Here is a 22,512-nt window from a genome sequence, read left to right as displayed (position 1 = left end):
ATTATTGCACCGTTCGAAGCTAGCGATTGACCAGAAATGGCAAAAATCTGCCAACAGAAGAGGTTTTGTGTTCCATCAGGACAACGAAATGTGTGCGACGTCTTTAGTGACTCGGGAGGGAAGTTTGTGACGGAAGTGACTTTAGTTGGGAAGTTTTAATGCGTCCAACGTATAGTCCGGACCTTGCACCAAGCGATTGGCACCTTCCCAAGATTGACAAACCCAAGCATCGAACAGGTCAGAAACAGATCAGGGAAACAATATTTGGCTCTTTCACTTGTAAGAAAGTAACCATATAAATCTATGATGTACAAGAAAATAGAACGGCCTTTCTGATTGGCTAAACTCAAACCATGTCTTCTTCTTCTTCTTTGGCGCTACAACCGCTGAGCAGTCTTGGCCTGCACCAGAGACAATGTTAATCTCTGATGCTCTCTGTAACATTTAATTTTTACGGGCGGGATTGTTAGCCCCGCGCCAACCCCCCTGTCACGCCGGTATCGGGAATCGAAACCATGGCCGGTTGAGTTACAACCGATCCCGGGATTCGAACCACGGCCAGCTGCGCTGACAGCGAAGAGCGTTACCGACTGCTCTATCAGCGGGGGCAAACTCAAACCATGTAACCCTATATAAACCTAAGAAACCTAAGAATAAAGTAAGTTATCAACATTAGTTTACGCAACCTAAACGTGTGTCCTCGTCCACTTATTTTGCGTAGCTAGGTAACCGCCCGTTCGTGACTTAGTTGCCGATCTCAAGATCCGAGAAAGGTATTAAGGAACGAAACCCTCTTCCAAAACCTAATCACCCCAGACCTTCCCTACACCCGCGGCAACCTTCCATATGGAGACCGGCAAACGCCTTAGCGCGAGACCCGCTCTAGTCATCGCTAACCGTGAAAAATACCGTCCACGCACTCCTCTCCCACTCCCAGCGACAACGCTACTCTTTGGCCCACCTTCGCAGGCCAAAATTGTCGACGCCGCGCCGTTACAACGATGTTGCCGTTTTGATTGTAGGCAAAGGATGTGAAGGTAGAGATATCGTCCTACAACGCACAAGTGGCGAAATCAAGCACCCCGGCGAAGTCTGTCGGGGCAGCTAGTCTATAGATAAATCCGTCTTCCTCAAACCTATGCAGGGGTAAGAGGTGGGACTTATCATCATCATAAGGTAATTTTGCTCCATGACAATACGCCTGCACAAACCTGATTAAGTAAAAAACGGTGAAACTGATGCACGATACAATCAAAGCTGTAAAGCGATACAATTGACTGTAAGCTGCTACCAAACCCACTGTATTCACCAAACTTAACCCGTTCTGATTATCGTTTATTTTCATTGATGACACAAGCATTGGCTGAGCAGCACTTCGATTGCTACGAGGAAGTCGAAAATTGGATGACTAACTAGTCATCCGATGAACGACGTCTTTGTCTATTAGAATTCTAATTCTTTCGACATCAACAAATCAGCAAAGAGATTGGAGAAATGCATAGCTAGCGATGGCACATACTTTGAATAAAATAGAGTTTTTCATTTCAATGCAATAAACATGTGATTTCTTTGAAAAAAATCTGATTTTCGACTTTTAGACCTTCTTTAATACAAATTTCACAAACTCACATTTAACAATTTTTCACATATTTACATTATTTTTGCCGGCAATTAGTATAGAGCACTATGAAAAATTGCAGATTATAATGGTCAAAAACGTGCTCTGCGTTGCCTAAACTAGTCATTAAAATTATTTTTTATTTTTTATTTTGAATGTTTCCAGAAAGTTCCATTAGCTAGTTGAACCGCTATTTTAAGAAAACACTTCTATGTACCAAGAACGCTTAGTCTCTTGCAAAACAGGTACGAATGGCCGCAATACAAGTACGATATGAATACAAAACGTTTTGTCTTTGGGAACGTTTGAAGTACCACTAGTACCTTCACTTTTGCAAATGTGTTGTCCGTCCTATTTTATACTATTTGGGTAAAGTAGGTAAAATATTTCTCTTTATTTTAATAGGCATATCAATAAAATGTGCCTAGCCAGGTAATAAGTTTTTACATGAAACGGAACACACGTTATCATGGCACTTTACTGTTGTGCAATTTAAGGTATGTAAAATATGGTTATACGTGTCTGCCTATCCGATATGCTTTTTGGGTATATGTATTTCTTTTTAGGGCAAGCAATTAAAGCTAATGTATTATTTTACCGTCGGTAAGCCAGTATAATTTAATATCGTGTATATAAAAACCGTTTTTTTCTCAAAACTAGTCCTTAGTCCGCAACTTTCGAACGATGCAGGACTGCGCCACATTAGCATCAGCATCCGTTGGAATTTCTCTCACAAAGCACCTAATCACGTTTGTTGCTTTCGATGCAAAAGATGATGAGTACACTTTACATAGGAGTATAGCAGAAAGACGGAGAATGGCGAAGAATCGTGAACAACGCTGTGAAAACACATTACACATGTAATAAAAATCAATAGACTCGTGGCTTGACGTGGCTTGACAATAGATAACTGATATGTTCCGAGAATGTCTAACAACAGACCCCCTTCGGAACCAAGCCGAAAGATAAGACCTAGATCGTTCGCCAGCTCGATCTGATATGACTAGATCGATGGTAACTTTCGCTTAATTACTTCAATAATAACATCACACGTACAGGTTTCAACATCATTCATTCTTTATCATTTCATTTTAAATGATTTTCAATTCTTCTCACTTTGTACAAATATAACAATCTACCATATGCACGAATTAAGGACCAGACGACTTTTAACTATGGCTATGAACTTAACCACCTACGAAATTGTTACAAATGTCAACATGTAGTTGATTGGGATCAGTTTCGCTTTGGATAATACCTCCATTATTTGTATTACAACTTTTGTTGGAATCCTGTAAAAAATAATCATTGATTGTCCATCGGTGCGCTTCTAATGTTTGTAACAAGTGCACCGTTGTTGTGCAAGATGTATCGTTGAATGATCTGAATATGAAAAGGAAATAAAAGCATAAAGATTGACTTTCTTCGTGCGTAAATGGTATTGTTATTTACCATATTTCCAGAAAACGATGGGTTACACATGACAGCTATCATGTGTAGAATAAGATAGGCATTGAATGCAATATAATACACTCCGAAACAAACTAAAACGAAATAAACATTCCAAAATTTTTATTACCCATAGTGTTTTACTATTGAATAACTTACCAACACCAACTATCATAATAGGAGATAATTTGACCTGCTCAAGACTTGCAGTTATAAAATAAAGGTTGATACAAATTACAGTAAAGCTGAGAGTGATTGAAATCAATTTTTCATATCTGTACAAGGAAGAAATCAAAAGTATTATAGAATAATATTATACCTTAAATCAGTTGACTATAATCCACTTACGTCCCATTTACAAATTCTCCCATCAGTGCTATAGACATTATGGGAAAATAATTTTAAAATATGGTTAAATACTATAGAATCATTAATTTACTCTTACCAATGCTAGATGTAAAAGTTACAGTCGGTATAGCAGCAAACGGAAGTTGCAATGCCATAACTGCATTTAAAACATCGTTCATTTTCGTAAGATCTTCGAGTCGACTGAAAAACGCTACATAGAAAGCAGGTATTATAGCAATTGTGCGGGTGAATAACACCCGTTTCCAGCGAATCCACTGCAAATTCAGAAAACCCTGCAAAATGCAGAATTATTTTATTAGATATCATCTTATTTAAAATAATGTGCATAATGTCGCTTACTTCCATCGCAAACTGTCCAGCATAGGTTCCTGTCATAGTAGAACTTTGACCAGCAGCCAAAATGCCGATGGCCCAAACGTACATTGACGCACCTCCGTAGAAACATCCCAGCACTAAACCGGCTTTGTAAATGTTGATTTCTGCAGTAGCATTATTAGCAGTAAATGCAGACTGAATATCGTTCGAAAAAGATGTGTTGGCACATCTATTGATCTGGAATGAGTAGATAAATATTGATACGATAAATCACTCACGGCTTGAACGAACGTTACACAAAAACGTGATCACTGCATTAAAGCAATTTATTTGTGTTGAGTTAAATTTTTCATGGTGGTGTAAATATCGCTTTAAATACAACGACTTTTTTAAACACTGACTTTATCCATACTTACCACATCTTGATTTGTTTCTCCATAAAGATCGTGTGCAAATACCGCAACCACAAAGACATTTATAATGAAAGAAATCAATAACGCAATCGTTGCCTCAATAAAGTAATACCGATTAGCATCTTTCACTTCATTAGGTTGCTTGCGGTCAATAACTCGAGACTTGTATTGAGCATGTAAAGTAAAATTAGATTTTTAATGTACTTCAACGACTGAAATTCCACCTCTCACACAGTTCCACTCACCTTTACGAGAGCTGAATGTAAATATAAATTGTGTGGCATTATGACGGCCCCAATTATACCAACAGCCTGTAAAAGCGTACCTGGCCGATAATCCGTTGACCATGGTATAAACATTCCTTTGATAACCTCGTTTTGCGGCGTTCCACTAATGATATACTGAAACGATAAACAAGACATTTTATTTAAGTTTATAACCAATTTCGCACGGTATGTTTTTTCTACTTGATATCCAAATGATGCGGCCATTGTTGTAATGAGGAAACCGAAAAAAAGCTCCAATCTCCGCAGCTTATATTTATCCAGAAATAGGAATGACAATGTGTCAAATACTGTGATAAGCACTCCAACGTATAGAGGAATCCTAAAAAACGTGTATGGAACAATTATGTATACAAAATTTTCAATTATCAATTAATTATTTCGTATAATAATATTGGTTCAGTTAATGTACAGTACAGGTGTTTCATTTGGTTATAAAAAAACGGATAAATATTTTCGAAAGGTTGATTCAAGTAAAACAATTTTGTTCAAACGTCTTAGCAGTAGCCCATTCGATCGGCCTATTTTCGACTACATTTTCGACTGTCTGCGGTCCTATCTCGGCAACGGGAATATGATTTTCGGTCTTGATGTCGTCAGTAGTTGCTGGTTTGTTTGCGTAACATTTATGTATAACCGCAGCGCCAAGATAAACATCTAATGGTGTCAAATCACAACTTCTTGTTGAAACCAAATGTCAGCTTTGTTCTCAGTTACAATTTCACCAAAGAACCAATAATAACATTGCTCGGTAGCGTGGGTGAACAAACCAGCATCTATTGACATCCTCAAGACCGAAACTCGTATTCCCGTTGCCGAGATAGGACCACAAACAGTCGAAAATGTACTCGAAAATAGCTCGATCGAATGGGTTACTGCTAAGCCAGCCGGGGTGGGCATTTGACAAAAATTGTCTTACATAAAAATGGAACGAATTAATCTTTTGAATAAATGTTCAACCATGAATTAAAATTAACATAACTTCAATACAACCATTGCTCGCTGTACAGTCATAAGAAACATGAAAAAAATCATATAAAGCCAACAATTGTAGAATTTGATTATTGATGTTACGTAGTTCGTTTTAGATTGGTGCACTAGTTTGATTCAACAATGAATAGCTCAGTTACGTTACGTTACGTTATAAGACGAAATAATACAAATTATTATTTCCAAAGAAGAACATTGACTAAACTAATGGTTCAATAAGAGAAATATATTGTGGCTCGTCCAAAGATCACCCGTCTTGCTGCATCGATTAATTGGTTTGTATGAGAAAGATGTTAGTTCGAACCCTGAGAGAGCATCAACTTGAATGCATAACATTACTTTGGTGCCATATACGGCTTTAACAATAAAAATAATAATAAGAAAAATGTGTACATTAGAATGTAGAAACAATAAAGTTTGAAGATGTCCTCTGAAGTTGAAGTTACCTCTTGTATGAAAGTAAATAGATGGCTATAGCGGTACCAATCACCTCCTGCATATCAGATCCAATGATGGCTACCTCGACCATTAGCCACAACAAAAGCCTGGGTATGGTTTTATACTGCCGATAACACATTTCCGCCAAATGCAAACCTGTCACTACGCCAATTCTGAAACGGTACAACGACACTTAATATTGTTATGCCATAATCATATGTATGTTGTCGAAATAAGAAATAGTTTATCTCTACTTACTTAACAGCTAAACGTTGCATGGCTAAACCCAACAAAGTTGCTGCGAGAAGAACCCATAGCAGGCTATACTTGGCTACAACTCCGCTCTGCAAATCCGACTCTATGTTTCCTGGATCTAAATAAGCGATAGACATAAGAAATCCTGGTCCAGTAAATGCCCATAGTTTACGGAAGCTGAATGTGTTCTGAAAGCAAACATAAGCGAAGAAGCAAACATAACTTGGGATTTTTGTATTACTGATAAACGTATGTTATTATATCCGAAGCAATCAGAATTACTATACTCAAATCAAATGAAACCAGAATCAACAGTGTGTACGAAAACTCGTGTTCGAAAACAGCAAATAAGCCGTTCCTACAGCATGACTCCAATCGGTAGCCAATATTCAGCAAGAACAAATACAAAAATAAATATAATGTCGCCATTCATTGCAATCATTTTGAATATTACAAATAACGACTGTTTTGGCTGTAAACGGCGTAATCAGGAGGAATCAAACACAGTGGACTTTCAGTGGACAGTGGAACTGATAATATTAATTAGCTGATTATCTTCAAACTTGCATAAACGCGTGTTGGAATGTGGAATGTAAAAGAATTAATTGATGCGACTGTGATTAAGCGACTTTCATATGTAGATTTCAATTGAACCTCTATGAATTTTGTCAAAATGTCAATCGTTGCAGATATTAAAACTTTAAACGTTCGTGCATTGTGTAAACAAAATAAGCCGTGCGGCGAAGTGCTCTGAGCACCCACATATGAAACTAGTGGTGCAGGGGTAGGAGTAGGGTGCTCGAACTTTGTGTTATCAGTCTCTAATGTCGTTTTAGCAAGCATTGCATTCACTACCAAAACCAACAAAGCACAACCACAACGTCGTCGCCAGTTAACGTATTAGAACGCATAAGTTTAGTAATGCGAACACAATCGAACGTTACTATTAATTTTGGCAACACGTAATGGTAAATTATAAAAGGCTAAATATAAAAGAAATTCGGGCAGCTTAAAGCAATACGTTTCAGAGGCAAATGAAACAAGACTGTAAATGAAACACTAATATTTCGGATTAATGGGCCATTAGTATTAATGTATTGTCATACGATTTAAACTTCCCGATACGCCCCTTAATGAAACGGTTACGTAAATTCTAGTAGATAACACTGTACATGAATTCATATTTACCGATTCAGCTGCAGCAGGTATATTAACACGGTTTCCACTGTAGTAGGAACTGATCTCATTATGCAAAGAAGATTCTTCCGAAGGCTCGAATAAACTTTTTGACGAACTTGGCGTTGTGGAAGTTGATGAAGATCGACTAGTGACTCCTTCAACAGCATTTGCAATGGTTGAGCTTGATGATTCGAAAGATGTTTGGTCTCCTGTATTGTTCATTTTGGACACTATTGCTTTTGTGTAACCGTGCAAATATAAACTTCCTAAATTATCTATCTATCTAAGAAAGAATTTTTAGATAGACTAAAACAACCAAACAACACGACAAATATATCTTTGAATGGCGTTTAGAACAAATAAGCAAAATTCAGTAAACACGAATCTCATTAGTTATTAGCAAGCAACGAATGATCGAAAATAATTTTTTCTCGAATGCCTATGTATTGTAAAATAACAAAGACGACTCATTCACTACACGCTATCTGGCTTATAACATTTTCAATGTTTTAATGTAGAGCTGATTTCAAACAATCAGGAGGCAGTCAATTTGTTAAACATTATAGTTCAACCAACAAAGCCATTTCTTTTTCATTTACGCTATAAACCGGAAGAGATTTCACACCTATTCAACACGACTTCAAAACAACACTGTCAGTCATACTTATTTGGGGTTTATTAAACTAGCCAGCTGGTAGAGTTTCGTATAACATCAGCCTCATGGTTTCCAAACGATTTCGACCAATCAGCTAACAGCAATCATCTCACACGACGTTCGTCAAAAGTCCCATAAAAACGTTTCAACAAATTTTGACGTCTCGACGGCGTTTCCTTCGTTTGTACAAGTCCTAAGCAAAGACATCCCGCTTTGTCTACAAAATGGAAATTTTATTCTAGATTTAGAATTAGAAAAATAGGAAAGATATTTGGCGTTGTTATTCTCGGCGTCATTTTATAGTAAAGAATATCTTGTAACCTCTTAGATAGTTTGAGATTCCTACTCAATAACTCCATAACTCTTCGTTCTTCTTCTTCTTCTATCTCGCGAACGTTCAACTAATTTGTAATTTTGAGTTAGTTAGAGCTCTGGATTTCAAGTTATTAATTTGTCAAGATTATTTTAGTGTGAGATGTATCAATCAAGTATTGCTTACTGATGCAAAAAGGCTATGATATGAACAAACACTAAAATATTATAAAACAAAAATTGGTTTAACTGTTCTTTTTTGTATAAATTAGTTACAAGTCTTGACCTTGGTGAACAGTGTTTAAAATTATTGGTCGAGAAATATTGAATCTATGGTTATTTATTTATTCTTTTATTTATTTATTTATTTATTTATTTTTTTATTTATTTATTTTTTACACAAAGCCAACGGGCAACATACCCCAATTGAAAATGGCTACCTTCGAACTAGACCTAGAACTAACACTAAATACATCTGGCGAAACGAACGCAAAAGGCATTTAAAGAGAAACATACACAAATACTCGAATAAAACAGAAACATGAATCAAACAGATACTAAAAAGACAAAAAAACAGAAACATGACGACACTGATCCTGATCAAGGGACATATTGAAGTCAAGAAATGATGAGAAATTGTTATACGTACAACGGGTCATTATGTCCGGTGAGGGATGACCGTGCATCAATTCTGTTGGTTCGTCTCTCTATTCGAGCAAGGAGTGTCGGCGAGTCAATACGGGAACTTAATAATTTCAATAGAGATCAGTTCATCAAACTGCGAGAACTTTCATGAGTTTTCACAGTTCGTTGGAATAGGTCCGATTCTAACAAGATTCTAAAAAACAGGAACACCCCTGCGTCTTTCACTAACATTAGCAATTTCGAATCACCGATACAATGAATTTAAATTATTTTTATTATTATTATTATTATTGTATTGTATAGTATGGTAATTGAATTTATATTTAAGTTACAGCTTGTTTTCATTCTTGTTTCCTCCGTTTTAACAAAACTCTGCGATATTTAAGGTTAACTAAGTTAATCGTCAATTACGCGTATATTTCATTTCAACACATCAAAATCATGAGTCATTGCACATATGCAACATGCATGACAAATACCAGCATATCCTTAATAATTTGTTAGTAATCGACGTGATGTTTGTTTGTTGTTTGTAAAAAAGTATTGGAAATGTTTCGAGTGGAAAGAAAGATGATGTATGGTACTGTAGCATAAAAGAATAGTTGAGTGTTCAAATCTATAGCGAACTAACAAGCATAAGTAAGAAGCATTATTGACAGTTTTCTACACATCGACGTATTAATATTTTTCTACGCTTGTTAAAGAACTTCATTCACTGAGAGATTCACAAAGCTGGCTTGAGAACAGAAATGCAAGAATGCTTGTATTAAAATGCAAATGTTAAAGAAAGAAAGATATAAAGAATTGCAGTAAGCTGCGATTCTGCGCAAACTGAGCATTCACTCTTCTGGTCGCAGTATGGTGTTCTTTGACAGAAATACTGTATGCTTGCTGAAAGGCTAACAGTCATATGGAAGAAGTAAAGAAACCAGGAAGTATTGCAACCCAGACACCCATTATTGCATTAAAAAATCAAATTCGCATTCGTAAATTTGTGTTTGTGTGATTATCGTATGAACAAAACTTTAGTGTTCATAGCTTCTGCGTATGCATAACGCACAAACAATTTTCCTTTATTGTGACCCATACCAAACATGTTTCTTTCGAGGTATAAAAACTAAAGGAAAGGCAGTGGCCACGCGTGTTGTATAAACCTGTAATCTATAATCTCTGTCATCCATAGACAATCTAGAATATATAAAAACTATACCTTAGAAAACAGTAGAGCCGCAGGTCAACTTTTATCATTTATCAGTGGTTAGCAAGTGGAAAAAAACTGTGAAGGGTTTCTATAGGTACGTAAGTGTACTAACCGAATCGGTAAAAAGTAAAAACCTGCAGAATTTGATGGAATTATTTGTGTCGTAAAATTGTGTGGTTTGTTCTAGTTTCCTGTAGCATTTCTAGTAAGTATTGGTGGTACCGTTGTTTTAGTGTTCTTATTGTGACCATTGTTTAGCTATAGATGAAGCGATTTATTGATTCGAATAACTTCACGACTCCAAGACTAGTGACCCGGTTAGATACACCTGATGTGCATTTGCTCGTCAGATTTTTAATAAACTCTGCAATGCACAACGCACCGGAACCCATTGGTGCATAATTACAGCCTAAAGTCTTTCTTTTTAGTTTGTGTTCGCGTTAAAACGGTATTCAACGCTTGCAACGTGCAAAGCTTGTGAAACTGCAGACTTTGTTACAAAAAATACTTCTCAAAAAAGCAAACTTTAAAATAAAACAGTAACAAAAATTACAGTCACCAAATAGTAAATATTCACACAGTATACAGCAGTGTACACAAGACAAACTAATTTTAGCAATATCAACCTACATATGCTGCATTCATATTGTTGATGTTCGAAGTGTTAATGTGTGGCTAGAAGCATGTCCTGATGATGATGTCATCGTGACGAGTTTTAATGCTACCGAACTAGTAATTTTATACATGCGGCTCTATCCGTTCTAACAAACGAAAAGATGTGTTTTATGTGACCTTCTTTAAGTTTCTGTTTCTGAACAGACCTGTTTGTTAAAAACTATAATACAGCTAACAAGTTTTTTTTCTTACAACCAAAATAACAATTTATTATGTATGTATTTGCTGCAATAAAAGAAGGAGTAGTCACTAATATTTGACTTTACTTTAAAACTGGTTGATTGGCAACGATCTCACTGGAAGCAGCCTAGGAAACATTTGAGGTGTAATCTTCAATATGTTTTTCTCTAGTATTGAGCGTATTATACAGTATAGCTGAGAAGACCTGTGCTAGTGTAAATAAAAAAAACTGTGAACAGAAAATGAAATGTAGAAAATATGAAACAAGCCATTTAGCTTATGAAAGGACAAATGAAAAAGGAAATAACAAATTGATTTATAACAAAACAGTCTTTGTAGATGTTTTTGGTTGATAACTATGATTACAACACGACTTAAAAACAATTAATGCTTAAAAGTACATTTTAATCTCATTTGTTTGAATAATAAACGAGATAAGTTTTTTTATCCGCATTTCAGGTGTCAATTACAGTAACGTAATTGTAATGTAATTTTTAAGTGGCTTCTCAGTGCATGCAATTCGATTTTCGCACTTTAGTTGAACTACTTCGAAAAAACTATCTAACCAGCATGCCTTAACTGGGAAAAAATGTTCTGAACTAATGAATCGCTAAGATTCAACTACTGTTATGAAGAATTGATCCTTTCTTCTAATCGGGTGTCAAATCAACATTAAGAAGCCAATGACAAAGGTACTAAAGTATAGGGATGAAGTTTTGGTATGAAAATACAATAAATAACAATTAACACAGGAAGCTGCCACGAGCCTCATTTTTTTTGTTATATTGGTACACTCTTCAGCCCCCGCTGATAGAGCAGTCGGTAACGCTCTTCGCTCTCACGCAGCTAGCTTGGGTTTGAATTCCCGGACCGGTTGTCACGCAGTCGGCCATGGTTTCGATTCCCGATACCGGCGTGACGGGGCTCACAACCCCGCCCGTGAAAATGAACTGTTGCGAATAGCACCAGAGATATTAACATTGTCTCTGGTGCAGGCTAATATCACCCAGCGGTCGTAACGCCAAATAAGAAGAAGAAGAGAAGGTACACTCTTCATATGAACGTGTGTGAAGTTTCAATCGATCACTTATTTTTTTTTTACCAGGGCAATGCATGAGGGCAATGCGCCCTATCACAACAGCATTTTGAAAATTGCTAAAATCCTTGATGGTCGAATAGTTGCAGTATCCAACGTATTCACCAGATTTGGTCGCCAGCGACTTCCATCTGTTTTCAGATCCAAAAAAGTCATACGTGAAAAGCGTGTTTCATCAAATTATGGCGTCATATCTGCTGCGGAAGCGTATTTTGAAAGAAACGAATGAAGCCCCGCACTCAAAGTCTCTATTATAACACAACAACAGCCCTGAAGCCCTTCCAGATTATTACTTCAGGGATGGAGTTTATAAATTGTAGTCTCCTTGGAACAAGTCTATAGATCATTTCGAAGTTGCGGTCGGGAGATGTTACAGATATAACATAAAATAGTGCTATAGCAAAACCATAACAAAGGCTGGGATACTCTGGAGTGAGACCTGCGAAACTCTGGACACGTAGTTATGACATAGAAAGCGACAACGAAGCTAGTCGTTTGTCGCTGAACACGTAATGAGCATAGTTGTCTTTCGAATCCACCTGTATCCGTCACCGCTCAGCACTGTTGGCCCTTGTCGCCCCACCAGGGGCGCCTAGGGCAAAATCCACAAATATATGAATAAATGACTAGTAGGTAGTAATCGTGAACCAAAAACGCATTTTGATTGCAACGCATTTGTAAATACAAGCGCGAAAATCTGTAACATATGCGATATTGTCGGCGTGGCGAGCGGTCTTGGCTTGCACCTTCACCGTCCACCATTCGTCCGCCAACTCGTTAAACCGGCCGTTCTCGCAACGCTATTGGTGCAGTAGCGCTGTCTCAAATGAAGCCTACAACATCCCCAATGTGCTACTGGGTAGACCAAGAAGGGCTCGAAGGCTTCACGGGCTATTTAGTTGTCTGTTATTTTGATAACATGAGCAGCCCACCGGAGCCTAGTGCAGCGTATACGCTACAAGACGATTAGGTCTTCGTACATTGCGTACACCTTGCTATTGTAGCAAGTTTTCCATTGTCCCTTTATACATAAGGGTCTAAAACTCAATCTGAGCATCTTCTTCTCATACGCGACTAAGAGGGTTTCATTGTTAAGCAAAATATATGTCTCAGATACGTATGTGTGCATGGGGATCATCGACCTAATCATCTTCAGATCTTCAGGTTCTTCAGACTGTTAGTCGTTATGTCGTTATGCCGTTATGTAGTTGTTAGTGCTTATCTTTGACCCTAGATAGATGAAACTCGAGACGACTTCGAACTTTCAGTAATATTTTAGTATGTCGTTCCTACGTATATTCCCTACCGTTGTTTGTAGGGATGCTGATGGTGCTACCTTGAGTTTGGTCTTGTTCTCCTGTATCTGCAGAACGAATTTGTACACAGATTGCTAAAACTCTGTTTGAGGCTCGGAGATCTTTCGACCTATGATGTCTATCGTGCACGTGCTCAAGCGACATACGTACACTATGCACAGTCCACCACCACCTTATTCCACCCACCTGGTGGTCCACCTTATTTTGTAGCAGTATTATTAGGTTTTTCTAAGTATTGAACACGTGGTGCCGACCTGGTTTGTTTGCCTGTCTTAAACAATAGGTTGAACATATTCGGCTTGTAATATATTGATACTAATTTGCTTGTCGCGTGTCACATACTAATCCGTTAATGGCTTATCTTGGGCAATATTTGGAAAGAAAACAGGGATAAATATTAATCGTTTGTTGATCAATCAAAGCGATTGATAATCTGTCAACATTCTGAAGAATTGTATCGCACCAAATATAGAGATATGCTTAGCATCCTTAGTTGATATTTGGACGGAAACAGTATAATTTTATTTTAAAAATATGCAAAAAGTTTTATGCACATGACAAATTTTCAATGGCTGCGAACAATCGAGCCTATGCGCAATTATTTCAGACACACCTCATAAAGCAATTGATTTTAATATTTGGCTAACATTGTTTAATATGTATTTGTATTCCTCAGTACATAATCAGCACGAATTACGCGAACTGCTGTGAAAATGAACTCGTCACCAGTGGGGAAAAATTTTGTAATCGTTAAGGAATGTGAGTTAGAGGCTATGATGATAGTTTTACGAAATTATTTTCCGTATTCCTTAAAGGTAAATAATTTTTTCTTGGACTATTATAAACTATTCTTTTGTATAATAATATTGTTATTATTATATTAAAAATAACATTTATCAATTATATCAACAATTTTGAGATATGCATTCATTTTAAATTTTTTTAATATTTATTATTTCAGTTCCACGAAACGATTAAGACGTACCTAAATGATAGAGTATGGTACTTTCAATTTTATAAAGCAAATACTTGGCCTGATGATCCTGTTTGCCTACATTTTCCTGGGTGTACATTCACGGTAAGTTATTTGAAAGTTAATTTGAATTTGAGTTAATTCAGTAAAGGCTACGCTAGATATAAAATATAACAAAAAAGAAGACTGAGTTAACTATGAACTTTTACCATTTGTTATAATACTACATTTACACAACAAATGTCCGCATTCCTTTATCAATACAAATGGATTCGTAAAATATTATCAGTAACGGTAGAAAATACCATTTAGAAGTCGACATCGGTGGAGACGATTGATATGGGAATAGGGATTTCGTGGACCTTGACAATTCTGTTCTGTTTCTGTTTAGGTTTTATTGTGTTTTTTTGTAACCTGTTTTGAGCCAAACATTGAGTCATTTTATTAAAAAATCAAGTAATTCATTTTATTTTATTAAAAAAAACAGTCAACGGGCAACTTAGCCTAATTGGCATAACTTGGCACTTAGGACTAAAACAAATCAAACTGACGAAGCGCAACAACCAAGCTGGTAAACGATATTTAGCGGAAAACATTGCGCGACAGTAACAAGGACGAAACGTTTACCATGCAGACATGAAAGCAAAAACATCACAACACTGGTCGAGGGACATATTAAAGTCAAGAAACGACGAGGAGTTGTTATAAGTACCACATAGAGAAAGCAATGGGTCATTATATCCGTGAGGAACGACCTCGCATCAATTCTGAGTTCGAGGTTAGGTCGTCGTCTCAAACATCGGACAGGAGCAGAGAAATTTAGACGAGAAAGGAGTGTTGACGAGTCAATAAGTGAAGTTAAAATCTTAAATGCGAACACAGCCTGAACCGACCATCTACGATGTTCGAGTGATCGTAGCCCAAGTAGAAGGCAGCGCGTTCTATAATTAGGTTGTCCGTCAGCTGCGTACCAACCAAGTCTAAGAACGGCTATCCTGATGAACTTGCGTTGTATAGTTTTTCCGTTGTACGAGTATAATGTTTCTTTTGAAAGCTTATTTTGTACAAAATATGTAACAAAATATCATTCAACCCTCCGTCTTAAGTAATGCGAATTGCCGGTCTTTTCGTTTTTTTCTCCTTTCATCAACTCTTGTACCGTTCTCTTGGTCGCTTTCTGCAAAACGCCAGTTTTTTTTAATTCCATCTCACTGACAACTGTTTTACGAGTCTTCTTGAGGTTCTGGTTGATGAGGTCCCAATATTTTTCGATTGGACGGAGCTCTGGCGTGTTGGGAGGGTTCATGTCTTTGGGCACCACTTGGACGGTGTTTGCGGCATACCGCTCCATGGTCTTTTTCCCATAATTACAAGATGCTAAATCCAGCCAAAACGCCGAACGCCAACGTCGTTCACGGTGTGAAGTGTCCCATACAATCCCATACAAGACAACGCGTTTCGACGTTTCGAAATTTGCTTTCCAAAATTTACGTCGGCAGTGTGTTTTGGGTTTAAATGTTGCAGCAAGCGTTAACTTGGAGAACTTGCCGTAACTTACATTTTACAGTTTTTCTTCGATAAAGGCGAAAATGTAAGCCAGGACGTTGCAATTGTACATGATGTTGATGGTGCCGATACTGTTACAGCTAGTTACGTACAATTTTGATTCGTCGACGCGATTCTGTTTTATTTTATGTTAAAGATGTGCACCTCGCCCAGGCAGACCCGTTATCGAAAATGTCGACAAAATCATAGAAATATTCAAAGTTGATCGGCATGTTAGTAATCAAACGGTAAGAGTAAGAGTGAGAGCATCGGTCAGGAGCTTAAGAATAATCATTAAACAGTTTTAAGCCATTTGCGCAAAGCTGGATTCACAATGAAGCACGATGTATGGGTGCCACATCAATTAACACAACAAACGTGATGGATTGAATTTCCATCTACGCAGTTTTGGTCAAACTGAATGAAATAGACTAGGTTTTTAAACGGATGGGTACTGGGTATGAGAAATGGGATACTGTTGGAATATAGCAACCGTTAGCGTCCATAATAACGTTACTTTATAGCAACATCGATATGTCATCTGTCAATAAAGTATTTGTGACTTCTCTTTTGACCATCACGAAGCACACACGTTATATCCAGCCTACTGCGCAAAACCACGCTCTCTTAATAGATACATACGAAAATATTGTGCGAAAATGATCGTAGCTTGGTAAAGCAGCTCAAACAGTGGCCAAACTGCCAGAAACGTTTTACTGGGTATATATTTTTAAGTATACGATTATGTCTTTAAAGTATTCGCCGCTCTCAATACACCTGTTTCTAGATTTGTGGAAATTTTTGAAACTGTTCACCTAATTCGTATTCGGAATGATCTTTTTCGTTTTGGCTCAGCTGAGGACAGTCGACTCTTCGTTTCTGTTACTGTTACTGTTAAAAAAATACTGTTCGCTCAATCGCGGGAAGTGGAGCCTATTGCAGACCAAGACAACTCAGGGTTTTTAAATCTCAAAAGAACGGACCGTAGGAGTCGCGAAACTGGAAAAAGTTAAAAGTTTTGGGTTTCATGGATATACGAGGGCTGTTCAAAAAGTTCTATGATGATGATAAGTCCCATATTTTACCCCTGCATAGGTTTTAGAAGGACGGATTTATCTATAGATAATTACAACGCGCGCGCAATCTTTAGCGCGCGCGTGTCTCAAATCTATCTAGTCTCTTTCATTATAATTATTGATATTATTTTTGTATATGCTTTTTCTCATTTTTTTTCTTATCATCATCATAATCAAAGCTTATGATGACAAGCGCAGTCTCAACAGATGTTGCTCCACAAGATCCAAGGTTTGACAAACACAACATGTAACATATAACGTAACTACTGGTTTTGTACTGTGTAACATATAACGTAACTGCTACTGACTTGAATAATTGAACTTTCGCGAAAAAAAATCAGATTGCTTTCAGAAGAATTCAGATTCAGACATTTGAATTTCCGCGGGCTACGTATATCCGACTTTTTGTGGCACACATATCATTAATTTTTTGGTAAAAACTTTGGCCATTTTGAGTAACCAGTCAATTTTTGACAGCTGTTTTGCTTGGGTGTGTTTTGGCTCATCGTCGATTTTTGACTCTTCCATAAAATGGATGGCAAGGAATCTCTATCAAATATTGTGAGAAAAACGAAATTAAGAGCGCGGACGCATTCAAAATGTTGACTGTGACTTTTGATGAAGCTATTAAGACCAGAAGCAGCGTTTATCGGTGGTTCAAAATTTTCTCAGGGGGCCGAGAAGATGTGAACGTCGAAAAGTCGTCGAAATATCTGGCCCCCAAATGATGCTTACCGATACCGTATTCCCCAGATCTGGCCTCGTGCAACTTTCTCCTGTTTTCTTTACTTAAATACCTTTTCGTGGTCAATTACTTTTGGAGTACACAAAAATCGACGATGAGCCAAAACACGTCCAGGCAAAACAGCTGTCAAAAATTGACTGGTTAGTCAAAATGGCCGAACTTTTCAACAAAAAATTAATGACATGTGTGCCACAAAAAATCGGATATACGTAGCCCGCGGAAATTCAAATGTCGCGAAAATGTTTGATCAGACCACGTATATTCATTCCTGTGAATGTTTTGATCCAATTGTAACTGGCGCCCCAGACGGTGCATAACAATAACGTAACATAACAAAATTTGACACTTAATCGATAAGCATGTGTCAATATAATAAAAATGTATAGTTAAAATTAAAATAACTTCACAAATAAGAACTTACATTATCGTTACGTTTGTAAACAAACGCTCGTTGTTACGTGTTATGTGTTATGTTTTACAGGGTCCGCTGAGCCACAAAGCTATTGACACATGCTTATCGTTTAAGTGTCAAATTTTGTTACGTTACGTTAATGTTATGCACCGTGTGGCTCCCCAGTAACGTAATAATACTGTTGCGAATATTCCTTCGCAACGGCCGATATCGGGCGAGGCAGGTGACAGTTCGCTGTGGCAGGTGAAAGGATCCGGCAGCTCGCACTCGCCCGGACTTGGGCGAAGACTCGCCTGAAGTGAGTGCCGTCGGATCATCACAGCGGACTATCACAAGCGATCCAGCGGGGCTTCTTGTACGAACCGCGAAGCGACACGGTTCTTCTTTTTAAATGTTTTACGAACCCGTTTACGAACCGTTTTATGACCTCCCGTGAAGAACCGTCGAATAAAGGAACTAGATTATGATGTCGAACAGCTTAAAGGAATTCAATGTGAAAAATTAAAAAACTTAAAAGAAAGGAAACATTAGAAGTATACGGATAGGTCACCGGGAAGCCCGATCGTTTAGAACGGAGGAGTAACGAGAGGTGGGAAGAGAAACTGAACGAATACGTCACGGGGAAGCTCAATGGTCTGTAAAGTATGAGATCGGATCTGATCGGATACCAAGGAGTCCTTTGAAACGCCGTATAATCGAAAAATGAGGATGAAATGAGGCGTGGCAACGCGCGTCGGGAACAGCTAGTTATACATAAAAATTGCATAAGGCTGGGGAAAAAGTGATCCATTATTTTTGAGTGAAATTCAAAACTATATTTAAGATGTTTTCCATGGTCCGATTTACAACAAATATGCACCGTTTTGTTGGAATTTTTTTTTTTTTAAGTCAGGCTCATAATGCCTGTTTTTGTAGAAGGCTTAGTCGTTCTTGGCGAAAAACTCGAGCAATCCATTTTCACAATCCGTTTTTCATCTAAATTTTTCATCATTCAGGAAACTTTGTAATGCAGGAAAAAGGTGTCAATCGCTTGGTGCAAGGTTCGTGGATGCATTAAAACTTTCCAACCAAGCTCCCGGACTTTCTGGCGAGTAACGAAAGACGTGCGTGACAAATGTCAAAGACGTGCGACGAAATCGTCGTCCTCATGGAACACAACACTTCTTCTATTGGCCGATTCTGGCCGTTTCTGATCGATCGCTAGTTTCGAACGGTGCAGTTTTTGACAGTGGAGAACTTAATTTAATGTTTGCTCACACGAAAGCAACTCATAATAAATGATTCCTTTCATGTTCCACCATACTTCTTCTTCTTCTTCTTCTTCTTCTTTTGGCGCTACAACCGCTAGGCGGTCTTGGCCTGCAGCAGAGACAATGTTAATCTCTGGTGCTCTCTCTAACATTTCATTTTTACGGGCGGGATTGTTAGCCCCGCGCCATTCCCCCCGTCACGCCGGTATCGGGAATCGAAACCATGGCCGGTTGAGTGACAACCGATCCCAGGATTCGAACCCAGGCCAGCTGAGCTGACAGCGAAGAGCGTTACCGACTGCTCTATCAGCGGGGGGCCCATGTCCCACCATACGCCCTGTAAAACCTTCTTGGCTACCGGTTAAGCTGCTTTACGCAAACATCGAGCTTCTTTGTGAATCCAACTTTGCGCAAATCGCTTAAAACTGTTTGATGGTTTATCTTCAGCTTCTTTGCGATGCTACTAACTACTAACATGCCGATCAACTTTGATTATTTCTGAGGTTTTATCAACATTTTCGACAACGGGTCTGCCTGTGCGAGGTGTCTTTAACATAAAAAATAATGAGGCAGGTCAACGAAATCATTATTGCTCGTAACTATCTGTTAAAGTTAGGCACAATTTCACACAACTCACAATTTCAGCGTTCTAGCTTGAATTTTCGTCTGTCAATGAAAAACTGTAAAATGTAGTGAATTCTCTTTGTTGACGTCCATTGTTAACACTGAATAGAACAAACAAAAACTACTAAAAGCATTTTTTTAGTATAAAGTGTCACCTTGACAACGAAGTTTTACTCGAACTTGTTTGAACGATACTTACAGGAGATATCCATTACTTTATTTGTTAGCGACACGATACAGGAGATATCCATCACCACAGCCGTCTACCGAGAAAATATTGAACTTCTTTTCCCCTAACACAATATGTTTAACAGAAAAATACATAAAAGTAATAAATATAGCAATTTACACTTATTGTTACGTTCTTAATTGAAATATGTGAAGCTTTCAAATACTCGTCTATTAACGTCTATTTTTTAATCTCTCTTTATTTTGTACAACAGCCGGATAACAAGATGAACGAAAGCGTAGGTATATTTTGTCCACCAGACAGACTAGAGCGAATGGAACTGATTAAAGACGAAGACATTCTTTTCGATTGGCACAGTCCAATTTACATGAACTTTACCCATGTAGGCATTATGCACAAGATGGAAGAAATATGTCGGGAAAAAGTTATGGGAAAATTGGACGGTCATATATTTGGAGATATTTATGTTCACGAGTGTCCGGCAGAGTTAGATTTGACATTGGAACCTTTGGCACCGAACGAAGCAATCATGAAGCCACTGTGTGTCAACGACGTAAAAGATATTCATGATCTATATCCAGCGGCCGATATCGAGAGCTTGGATCTTTTTGAAAAGCTGGTACGACAACTTCCAGGATTCGGTGTATTCAATCTGACCGACAACGAATTAGCTGCTTGGAGCTTACAGTCGTATTACGGAGGAATGTTTTCAATGCAAACCAAGCCCAAGTTTCGAAGAAAAGGGTAAGTATCTGTCTGGTGAAGCATGTCAATAAATCTCTGTTTTGTCTTTGGGCTTCTTACATTTTCGATAGACTCTTACAAAAACTTTCTATAATTGCAGGTATGGGATTCAGCTGGCACAGTCTTTAACGAAGTTAGTTATTCAACGAGGTTATATACCGTTCGTAGTGATAAGGCCAGAAAATGATGCTTCCCGTGGACTCTACACAAAGTTGGGCTTCCGAAAAGCATTTGAAAGTGTGCGAGGTACATTTTTGCCATGTTCTGGCGAAGCAAATCCAACAGACGCTCAGGAACAAGACGAAGAAAAAAATGATAGATCAGAAACATCGATGGACAAGCATTCTAATGAAGAACATGCCAATAGTGTGAATGGAAATGCAACCGAGAAAGAAAAAAAACGTTGAATTATTTCATTTATCGAGGAATAAGAGTATACTTCACGGAGTATACTATTATAACACCAGTCCGTTACAAAAGAATATAGGGAGTTGCTTGATTGATAGGATAAAGATATGGTAAGAAATTTGGCTAAACATTTATAATCATAGCAGTTGCAAATCTGCAAATCAGCAGCGTGAACAGCAGCAGCATTTGCAATAGCCTGAGCCGCAAATCCTACGCAACCACAGCAAAAAATAACAGTTACTATCGCAGCGTGTTTTGCATAACGCATATTGCATAACGTCTCAAGCAAATGCAAACGATCTTGAAATACCTATAAAGTGCGCACGTAAAAGATATTAAAAATAGATAGAGCTCTTATATAAATTTCTATTTAATAAACAAGTATTCTCTCCAACAAGAAATTGTACAAGATGCTTTCAGCTGATAAGTTCTTACAAGATCTTTCAACAGGGTGTCCAAACTAGCGTTTTTTCCCATTTCGTTATAAAAAAAACTGATGAATATTTTTCGATGCTTAGACATTTATTTAAAAGGTTGATTCTCAAATTTTTTGCTCAAAAACAATTTTGATCAAATGTCCAGCACGATTGGTTTGGCAGTAGCCCATTCGATAATAAAAATAATAGCCCAATGGTGTTACATCGCAACTTCTTCGGTGCCAATTCACAATACCACTTATGCTGATTTTTCGTTTTCCGAAAATAGGGCGCAAAATATCGATTGTGGCTGTTGCTGTATGGCGGGTAGCGCCATCCTGTTGAAACCACATGTCGCCCCAGTTCTCAGCTTCAATTTCACCGAAGAATCCATCAGCCAACATTGCTCGGTAGCGTACGCCATCAACGATTAGGGCGGTTCCTTCTTCATTAATTCGTACGGCGGCCGATGATGCCGCAAGACCGAACCAACCGAAATTGTATTTTATACAAAAATTTTAAGAATCAACCTTTCAAATAAATGTTAAAGCATCAAAAAATATTTAGCCGTTTTTTCTCTTTTTAACAAAATAAAAGAAAGAACGCTAGTTTGGACACCCTGTGCAAGAATCGATTAATGTTAGAATGACTATATAGTCTGTTCAATAAGTTCGTAGCCTCGATAACGGAATTTGCTGCTACGATCTTGTTTTTTTGTTATATTGGTTCACTTTTCATA

At 37.7% G+C, this 22,512-nt stretch overlaps 2 protein-coding genes across 3 annotated transcripts; one reads left to right on the top strand and one right to left on the bottom strand.

Annotated features, from left to right (window-relative positions):
• Positions 1 to 1,596: 1,596 nt before the first annotated feature.
• Positions 1,597 to 7,980, bottom strand: LOC128274471 (protein Malvolio). The gene is made up of 13 exons (XM_053012686.1): positions 7,936 to 7,980; positions 7,320 to 7,593; positions 6,135 to 6,319; positions 5,885 to 6,049; positions 4,632 to 4,770; positions 4,410 to 4,565; positions 4,168 to 4,326; positions 3,776 to 3,988; positions 3,513 to 3,708; positions 3,416 to 3,443; positions 3,227 to 3,342; positions 3,071 to 3,162; positions 1,597 to 3,001 (listed from the first exon to the last, which is right to left on the bottom strand). Exons 2-13 carry the CDS (start codon positions 7,530 to 7,532, stop codon positions 2,924 to 2,926), a joined length of 1,740 nt encoding a protein of 579 aa, XP_052868646.1. The 5' UTR covers positions 7,533 to 7,593; positions 7,936 to 7,980; the 3' UTR covers positions 1,597 to 2,923.
• A 1,880-nt stretch (positions 7,981 to 9,860) lies between these two features.
• On the top strand, positions 9,861 to 21,759 carry LOC128272379 (uncharacterized). 2 transcript variants are annotated; one of them, XM_053010179.1, is made up of 5 exons: positions 9,861 to 10,217; positions 14,067 to 14,205; positions 14,352 to 14,468; positions 20,459 to 20,949; positions 21,050 to 21,759. In XM_053010179.1, the coding sequence occupies exons 2-5, from the start codon at positions 14,104 to 14,106 to the stop codon at positions 21,354 to 21,356; spliced, it is 1,017 nt and encodes a 338-aa protein (XP_052866139.1). In that variant the 5' UTR covers positions 9,861 to 10,217; positions 14,067 to 14,103; the 3' UTR covers positions 21,357 to 21,759. The 2 variants fall into 2 exon arrangements, with proteins under 2 accessions (XP_052866139.1, XP_052866138.1); XM_053010178.1 differs by having other exon boundaries at positions 9,861 to 10,328.
• Positions 21,760 to 22,512: the final 753 nt, after the last annotated feature.

This window comes from Anopheles cruzii, chromosome 3 (assembly GCF_943734635.1).
Source record: "Anopheles cruzii chromosome 3, idAnoCruzAS_RS32_06, whole genome shotgun sequence".
Lineage (NCBI taxonomy): Eukaryota > Metazoa > Arthropoda > Insecta > Diptera > Culicidae > Anopheles > Anopheles cruzii.
This window is presented reverse-complemented; position numbering and strand designations above follow the sequence as displayed.